This window comes from Triticum urartu, chromosome 1 (genome assembly GCF_003073215.2).
Source record: "Triticum urartu cultivar G1812 chromosome 1, Tu2.1, whole genome shotgun sequence".
NCBI classification, from domain to species: Eukaryota; Viridiplantae; Streptophyta; class Magnoliopsida; order Poales; family Poaceae; genus Triticum; species Triticum urartu.
In genome coordinates, this window is record NC_053022.1 from 5,009,370 (window position 1) to 5,019,144 (window position 9,775).

Genomic DNA, 9,775 nt, shown 5'->3' on the forward strand with positions numbered 1-9,775 from the left:
ATATGCTCCATGTCTCTCAAAACACTTTTGGAGCCCCGGCTCTAAGCTGTAAAGCATGCCGCACTGAACGAGGGAGTAGTCATCATCACGCGTCTGCCAAGCGTTCATAACGTCTTGGTTCTATGGGACAGGAGCTTCACCTAGCGGTGCTTGTAGGACATAATCTTTCTTGGCAGCTATGAGGATGATCCTCAGGTTCTGGACCCAATCCGTATAGTTGCTGCCATCATCTTTCAGCTTGGTTTTTTCTAGGAACGCGTTGAAGTTGAGGACTACGTTGGCCATTTGATCTACAAGATATATTGTAAAGAATTTAGACTAAGTTCATGATAATTAAGTTCATCTAATCAAATTATTCAATGAACTCCCACTTAGATAGACATCCCTCTTCTAGTCATCTAAGTATAACATGATCCGAGTCAACTAGGCCGTGTTCGATCATCACGTGAGACGGCCTAGTCAACATCGGTGAACATCTTCATGTTGATCGTATCTTCTATACGACTCATGCTCGACCTTTCGGTCTTCTGTGTTCCGAGGCCATGTCTGTACATGCTAGGCTCGTCAAGTCAACCTAAGTGTTTGCATGTGTAAATCTGTCTTACACCCGTTGTATGTGAACGTTAGAATCTATCACACCCGATCATCACGTGGTGCTTCGAAACAACGAACTGTCCAACGGTGCACAGTTAGGGGGAACACTTGCTTGAAATTATTATGAGGGATCATCTTATTTACTACCGTCGTTCTAAGTAAACAAGATACAAAACATGATAAACATCACATGCAATCAAATAATAATAGTGACATGATATGGCCAATATCACATAGCTCCTTTGATCTCCATCTTGGGGCTCCATGATCATCTTGTCACCGGCTTGACACCATGATCTCCATCATCATGATCTCCATCATCGTGTCTCCATGAAGTTGCTCGCCAACTATTACTTCTACTACTACGGCTAACGCGTTTAGCAATAAAGTAAAGTAATTTACATGGCGTTTCTCAATGACACGCATGTCATATAAAAGAATAAAGACAACTCCTATGGCTCCTGCCGGTTGTCATACTCATCGACATGCAAGTCGTGATTCCTATTACAATAGCATGAACATCTCATACATCACATATAGATCATCCATCATTCATCACAACTTTGGCCATATCATATCACAAAGCACTTGCTGCAAAAACAAGTTAGACGTCCTCTAATTGTTGTTGCAAGTTTTACGTGGCTGAATTAGGGTTCTAGCAAGAACTTTTTCTTACCTACGTGAAAGCCACAACGTGATTTGTCAACTTCTATTTACCCTTCATAAGGACCCTTTTCATCGAATCCGCTCCAACTAAAGTAGGAGAGACAGACACCCGCCAGCCACCTTATGCAACTAGTGCATGTTAGTCGGTGGAACCGGTCTCACGTAAGCAGACGTGTAAGGTTGGTCTGGGCCGCTTCATCCCACAATACCGTCGAAGCAAGACAAGACTAGTAGCGGCAAGAAAGTTGACAACATCTACGCCCACAACAAATTGTGTTCTACTCGCGCAAGAAGAACTACGCATAGACCTAGCTCTGATTCCACTGTTGGGAACGTTGCAGAAAACAAAAATTTTCCTACGGTTTCACCAAGATCCATCTATGAGTTCATCTAGCAACGAGTGATCGGATGCATCTACATACCTCTGTAGATCGCGAGCGGAAGCGTTCAAAGAACGGGGATGAGGTAGTCGTACACGACGTGATCCAAATCACCGATGACCAAGCGCCGAACGGACGGCACCTCCGCGTTCAACACACGTACGGAGCGGATGACGTCTCCTCCTTCTTGATCCAGCAAGGGGGAAGGAGAGGTTGATGAAGATCCAGCAGCACGACGGCGTGGTGGTGGATGCAGGGCGTCACAGTAGCAGGGCTTCGCCGTGTACTACGAGGGAGAGAGGTGTAGCAGGGGAGAGGGAGGCGCCAGGAATGCAGGGTGCGGCTGCCCCCCTCCCCCCTCCCTTTATATAGTCCCCTAGGGGGGCGCCGGCCCTAGGAGATGGGATCTCCTAGGGGGGGCGGCGGCCAGGGCTGGAGTGGCCCCCAAGCCAAGGTGGGGCGCCCCCCCCCCCCACCCCTAGGGTTTCAACCCTAGGCGCATGGGGTGGGCCTAGGGGGGCGCACCAGCCCACTATGGGCTGGTTCCCCTCCCCACTTTGGCCAATGGGGCCCTCCGGGACGGGTGGCCCCACCCGGTGGACCCCCGGGACCCTTCCGGCGGTCCCGGTACAATACCGGTGACCAAGAAACTTGTCCCGATGGCCGAAACAGCACTTCCTATATATAATTCTTTACCTCCGGACTATTTCGAAACTCCTCATGACATCCGGGATCTCATCCGGGACTCCGAACAACATTCGGGTTACTGCATATACATATCTTCACAACCCTAGCGTCATCGAACCTTAAGTGTGTAGACCCTACGGGTTCGGGAGACAAGCAGACATGACCGAGACGACTCTCCGATCAATAACCAACAGCGGGATCTGGATACCCATGTTGGCTCCCACATGCTCCACGATGATCTCATCGGATGAACCACGATGTCGAGGATTCAAGCAACCCCGTATACAATTCCCTTTGTCAGTCGGTATGTTACTTGCCCGAGATTCGACCGTCGGTATCCCAATACCTCGTTCAGTAATCTCGTTACCGGCAAGTCACTTTACTCGTACCGTAATGCATGATCCCGTGACCAGACACTTGGTCACCTTGAGCTCATTATGATGATGCATTACCGAGTGGGCCCAGTGATACCTCTCCGTCATACGGAGTGACAAATCCCAGTCTTGATCCGTGTCAACCCAACAGACACTTTCGGAGATACACGTAGTATACCTTTATAGTCACCCAGTTACGTTGTGACGTTTGGTACACCCAAAGCACTCTTACGGTATCCGGGAGTTATACGATCTCATGGTCTAAGGAAAAGATACTTGACATTGGAAAAACTCTAGCAAACGAACTATACGATCTTTATGCTATGTTTACGATTTCCGGATAACACAATTATAGCATGAATAAAGACAATTATCATGAACAAGGAAATATAATAATAATGCTTTTATTATTGCCTCTAGGGCATATTTCCAACACGTTTGGCTAGCTCAATATGATGACTACTTGATAGTGTAGTGCACCATGCTTAATGGCTTAGAATCGGGACTTCAAAGACGTTTTGAACGTCATAGACCATATGAGATGTTTCAGGAGTTGAATTTAATATTTCAAGCAAATACCCGAGTTGAGGGATATGAAGTCTCCAACAAGTTCTATAGCTAAAAGATGGAGGAGAATAGCTCAAGCAGTGAGCATATGCTCAGATTGTCTGGGTAGTACAATCGCTTGAATCAAGTGGGAGTTAATCTTCCAGATAAAATAGTGATTGATAGAATTCTCTAGTCACTATCACCAAGCTATTAGAAGTTCGTGATGAACTATAGTATGCAAGGGATGACGAAAACAATTCCCAAGCTCTTCGCAATGCTAAAATTGGCGAAGGTAGAAATCAAGAAAATCATCAAGTGTTGATGGTTGACAAGACCACTAGTTTCAAGAAAAAGGGCAAAGGGAAGAAGGGGAACTTCAAGAAGAACGGCAAGCAAGTTGCTACTCAAGTGAACAAGCCCAAGTCTGGACCTAAGCCTGAGACTGAGTGTTTCTACTGCAAACGGACTGGTCACTGGAAGCGGAACTGCCCCAAGTATTTGGCGGATAACAAGGATGGCAAAGTGAACAAAGGTATATTTGATATACATGTTATTGATGTGTACTTTACTAGTGTTTATAGAAACCCCTCCGTATTTGATACTAGTTCAGTTGCTAAGATTAGTAACTCAAAACGGGAGTTGCAGAATAAACAGAGACTAGTTAAGGGTGAAGTGACGATGTGTGTTGGAAGTGGTTCCAAAATTGATATGATCATCATCACACACTCCCTATACTTTTGGGATTTGTGTTGAACCTAAATAAGTTTTATTTGGTGTTTGTGTTGAGCATAAATATGATTTGATCATGTTTATTGCAATACAGTTATTCATTGAAGTTAGAGAACAATTGTTGTTCTGTTTACAAGAATAAAACCTTCTATGGTCGTACGTGCAGTCTATATGTATGGTTGGAAAGTACTCGGCCGGTTCGACGACTGCGTAATAGCTCTTGACGAAAAGTAATCGTCTACGAGCACATACGAGGTTTGGGCACTACATGCAGTTTGTATCGTCATCTTCTTCATCAAAATTGAAGATAGCTATATAAAAGTGCCTATTATAAAAAAATGGAAACAAGTGATCTAGTGTACATTGCACTTGGTAAGAAAGATAAATCAAAGGTACACACATTTAAGTCCTTTTCTAGAATACAATATTTTCATAGGAATTTCGTAGGAAATAGAAATATACTACACTCTAAGTGAAAGCAACTTTTCCTCCAAAATTCATGTGAAATTTAAATTTCAAATTGGCCCTTACTGTGGTAACCCAATAGACCGTAATAACTCCTGTTCGCAGCTATTGCATTCTTGGTTGTTTTGAGACTCAGAATAAACATCGTTGCCCAAGTTAATGGCCTGCGACTTGCATCTAGCATCAGTTCTTGTACGTTGGAGTGGTTGCATATTTTCATCATTTTCCGGAGTGGCATGGCTGGAGTTTGACCTTTTAGTTCGCAATAACTGCAAAGTCATCTCAACTTCTTTCATAGTAGGTCTCTCTTCACCTCGGAGCCTCAAGCACATCTCCGTAAGTGAGGCAACACTTTTAATCTCTTCTTCGGTTGCCTCCTCACAAACTTGAGCAGCAGCAACCTCTTTGATTGGCCTCACTTTTAACTCCGAGAGAAAGTAATTGGCCAAATTTTGCTTTGAGCCTGACTCGGTTGTAAAAATAGGCTCCCTTCTCAGAAGTAGCTCCACAAGTACCACACCAAAACTGTATACATCGCTCTTCTCGTTTAGCTGCCCAGTATGGTAATATTCTGGATCCAAGTACCCAAATGTACCTTGTATATTTGTGACAACATGGGTTTGGTCAATAGGAACCAATCTTGAAGCACCGAAGTCTGAAACTTTAGCAGTGTAGTTTGCATCTAGCAGTATATTAGAAGATTTCACGTCACGGAGAAAGACTGACACCAAAGCTGCCGAGTGGAGATAATATAGAGCTGCTGCAGCTTCCGTGGCAATTCTTAGGCAGTCCTCCCATGACAAAAGGAAACAGCCACTGCTTGAATTGGCATGTAGAATTTCATATAACGAGCCATTGGGAACAAAGTCATAAACTAATAGTGGGACCTCAGTTTCAAGACAACATCCAAAAAGTTTTACTATATTTCGGTGGTTTATTTGTGAGAGAACTGCTACCTCATTAATAAATTGACTGATCTCACCTTCATTAATGTTCTTAGACCTTTTTATCGCCACAACATGTTGGTTGGCCAAGATGCCTTTGTACACCATACCATGCCCTCCACGACCCAGTATACGTGTAGAATCAAAGTTATTTGTTGCCTTCTCTAGTTCTTCCAAAGTGAATATCTTTGTCTTGTCACTCGCATTTTCATCTGATGATATTAGCTGTTCCAGCAGAAGGCCTTGGTTCTTTCGGAAATGCTTCCTTCGCAGTTGCTTTTGGATGTCCCTTTTCCATCTACGAGCAAGAACTATTGTAATTGAGCTGAGAAGTAGAACTCCGAAGCCACTACTAAGCCCAATGCCAACACCTGCAATGATATACTATGTTAGCTTAGTCTTGTGCTGCCTTTTTCTTGTTCATGTTCACTGTAAGATTAAGGAACTGGTATATAGAGCTCACCCAGTAGAAGATTTTGCTTTTTTGTCAAGGTGCACTGCATTGTTTTAGCATCATACTGTGTTTTGCCAGGACAATTCGTACAATTGTACCTTCCTATAGAATTATGGCATACTCCTTCGCAAATGCCTGGTCTGTTGCACTCGTCAATATCTGCAACAACATCTTAGTAAGATGACAGGAGTTTACAGAACATGATACTGAGAATGGAGATCATGACTACTTTGAAAGTATAGATATCCTATATATATTGACTTCAAAGTCCTTCAAAGAGGAATTCAAGATTGCTTTCCCGTACTACAATCAAAGTCCATTATTACTAAAAAAATTAAATATAAATGTATATGTAGTATATCTGTGTGTGTAAGAGAGAGACAAAGACAGACACACACACACACACACACACACAAAGACACACACACACACACACACACACACACACAGAGAGAGAGAGAGAGAGAGAGAGAGAGAGAGAGAGAGAGCCTTGGCAGCCATTTCCGATATAGGGATTTCCTTGGAAGCCATGCATGCATTTGCACCGGTAACCGATGTAACCATCAGTTGAGTTGACGCCTAAGCAAGTGCTATGGTTGCTGACACATGCGTAACCAGACATGTTCTGTTGTGCCTCTCGGCAGGACAGACCGGCAACGGCCCATTGCACAGATACCGATTCCCCAAAACCAATATAGAGTTCAGGTTCCTTGGATACATGCATCCCATACATGTCACCCTTGTAACTTGAGGTGTCTTCAATGTCCACTAGCCCCCCGTTTACATTTATATTCATCACACGATAATGATCCTTTAGCTGGAGGCTGGACGTCAACGTGTTGGTGCAGTTGAGCTGAAATAGCTTCCTTGCACAACAGCCTTCTTCTAGGCCGAATGGAAATGGAACACTGATGTTCCCGCACTTTCGAGAGCAGTTTTCCTTTCGTTGGACCGGATTATACCCTATTTTCCGAATGAAATTAAGAGATTCATCAGAAAAGTACAGTTATTTATACACCCCAAATCAAATTTGTTTGGCTTCATTTGGGTACACATGTATGCAGGTGTAATTAAGCATGCAGTTGGTTTTCCAATGGGGAGAAAGTGCATGTTGCGGTTACTTGATCGAGTCTTCTCACAAAGTTTTTCTACATATATTGAAACAAACACAAACTAATGCCATCTTAATCGTATAACAGAAAGGAAAAACAGAGCTCTGTGGGATGGACCAGGTAAATTACCTGTATCACGCAAGCATCCATCGATTATGTAGGGATTGCCTTTATACCCATTATCGCAAATGCAATAATAACCACGACCACCTGTGATAGAATTGCGAACCCACTTGCTGTGATTGCTGAAACATCCATAGTTGGTCCTGTTAGCCGGGTTGGTGACGCCTGTTGCTTGATCCATTATACTCCAAGTAATACTGGCATAATGAGTAGTTATATTGATTCCCTCCCAGAGTGAGCTTCGGTTAGGGGCCAGCTCCCCCTTGCCATGGTGCACAAACTGAAGCACCAAGGTGGGAGCATGAATGAAGATGCCTGAAGTGGAGCAACATCCGGTACCATTGCAGTCCTGCCTAGCAACAGAGGTCTCTGTGATTTCCATGTTATGGCAGGTAACTGTACAAAGCGGCACCATCGCATTTGAGTCTGCGTCTTGTGCGGCATTTGTGTCAGTTCGATCGTGCAGCTGGTATACATCCAAGTCACAGCCAGTGATGTTTACTCTGGCGATCCTAAAATATAGAGATCTCGCGGGAGCATTCCATGCCATCTTGTAAACATTGACGCCAGATGTCATGGGGATATAATGTGAAAATGCGACTGTTAAATCTGTCGGGAGAAAACAACTTTATGAGCAAAGCACACGAAATTTTAGCGAGAATAACTGGAACGAACACAAGAGTCTCGGCTCCAAAACAACCGAGAAAACTATGGTGAAATGAACTGTGTCGAATACATTACCTAAGATGGCCCATTAAGGCCCATTGGCCTATAAGGCATGTCAGAACCTTTTAGTCGAGAGCAACTAATCAATGAGTACTCCTTCGGGAACTCCGTAGGGATCACTTTGGTGGTCTATGAGGACGCCACCTGGCGCTCCGCCGCCACGTGTCAGGTTCTGGACGCTCCCTTCGGATTCTTTTTTTTATATGCCTTTTTGGCTTTTAGATGATGTTTTTCGTTTTTTCAGCTTTTTTGGCTTTTTAGTTTTGCCCCAGTTTTTCTTAGGTTTGAGAATTCTTTTGCGCGGACAAAAGCATTTTTTTTTCTTTCGCGAGAGGCAAGTACTTGCTACCGCGAGCGTGCCTCTTGGAAAAGGAAAAAAAAACATGTTTTCATTTTTTTCCCTGAGAGACACAATTTTACTTTTTGTGAAGGCACAGATTTGCTTCAACAACAGGCACAGTCGTTCCTCTTGCGTGAGAGATACAATATTAGTTCTCGTGGAGGCACATGTTTGCTTCCACGAGAGGCATAGTCGTGCCTCACGTAAAAAAGAAAAAAAAACACATTTTCTTTTTTTCCGTGAGAAGCACAGTCATGCCTCTCAAAAAAAAAGAAAAAACATATTTTCCTTGTTTTTCTTCATTCACGAGAGGCACAAATTTACTTCTCGTGGAGGCACATATTTGCTTCCGCGAGAGGCCAGTTGTGCCTCTTCGGAAAAGTGAAAAAAAGTTGATCCTAGTTCGGTTTTTCGGCCCTTTTTTCCTAAATTTTTTGTCGCCAAAATCTATCAACATGGGATCTAGTTTCCAAGATCTCAACACGAGAAATCCAACGGTACAACAGGTTTGAGATTTGGATGCATGGTTTAAGAGATAAAACGTTTTGAATAAACAAATGTACAAAAAAGGACAACTCACTTGTCGCAACCTGAGAAGGTGGGAGTGACCTTTGCAAAGAGTACTCCTTAATTAGATATTTCGCTTTTAGTCCCAACTTGATTACTATGCATTTGAGTTAAAAAAAGATTATTATGCTTCTTCTAAAAGAAATGCTTGACCACCATGCATTTATTTAGACTAGGACAATGCACGTGCGTTTCAACGTGATCTAAATAAAGTATGCTAGTTTGTGATTTACCTGCCATATTGATTGATTGTGTAAATAAATATTTATTAAATTCTGCCCCTGTGATTTATTTTATATTTTAATGAGAATTTGGTAAGTAAATTAAAATTGAATTGGTTTAAAAGATAAGTAAATTAGAGTGATTGATTATGATACGAGAAAGGTTGAACGAGGAGGTGGTGAAAAGAAAAGTAAAACATGAAACCTCACATTCTTTTTAAGTACTTTAATATATACAGAGAGATGGAGATAGGATGGGCAAGTCCGAAAGTTATTTTCTGAGCATGAGCATAAGTGTGCTCTTTATCTAGGATGTTCGTTAGCGTGTTTCTGTGCGACGCGGATTTTTGGGACATGGTTCCGCGCGAGGATCATATCTGGACCATTAGTTTTGCCTTTGGGATCTGTGGTTAATATAGCATTTAATAAATACGAGATATATACATCATCGATAAACAATAGATACCAAAGCGAATACATTGTATAGTGGGCCAGGACACTTTAGTGCTAACAAACGTGTCCCAGGCAACTCTGTCACATTTCCACCTACCACTCTCAGTTTCATGCGTCTCTCTCTCTCTCTCTCTCTCTCTCTCTCTCCCGTAGTCATCACATGTAAACTGTACTGATGTGTTCGTGAGCGTCTGGCTGATTCATTATGAGACGTTCAAGGAAACAAAACAAGAACAGAAGCAGCTAACCATCATACATTATGTTCGAACTATTACATTTGGCAACAGTTAAGATAAACTGGAGGTAGCTTGTATATTCCATGCGACATATTATGTTTAGCACGAGCAACTTAATTAGTGCACTACAACTTAAAATGGATTAGTAGAGTTTT

At 42.8% G+C, this 9,775-nt stretch overlaps 1 protein-coding gene across 1 annotated transcript; it reads right to left on the bottom strand.

The window, feature by feature from the left end:
• Window positions 1–4,506: 4,506 nt before the first annotated feature.
• LOC125532487 (wall-associated receptor kinase-like 18) lies at window positions 4,507–7,654 on the bottom strand. The gene is made up of 4 exons (XM_048696545.1): window positions 7,084–7,654; window positions 6,332–6,805; window positions 5,852–6,001; window positions 4,507–5,759 (listed from the first exon to the last, which is right to left on the bottom strand). Exons 1-4 carry the CDS (start codon window positions 7,652–7,654, stop codon window positions 4,507–4,509), a joined length of 2,448 nt encoding a protein of 815 aa, XP_048552502.1.
• Between the last annotated feature and the right edge of the window lie 2,121 nt (window positions 7,655–9,775).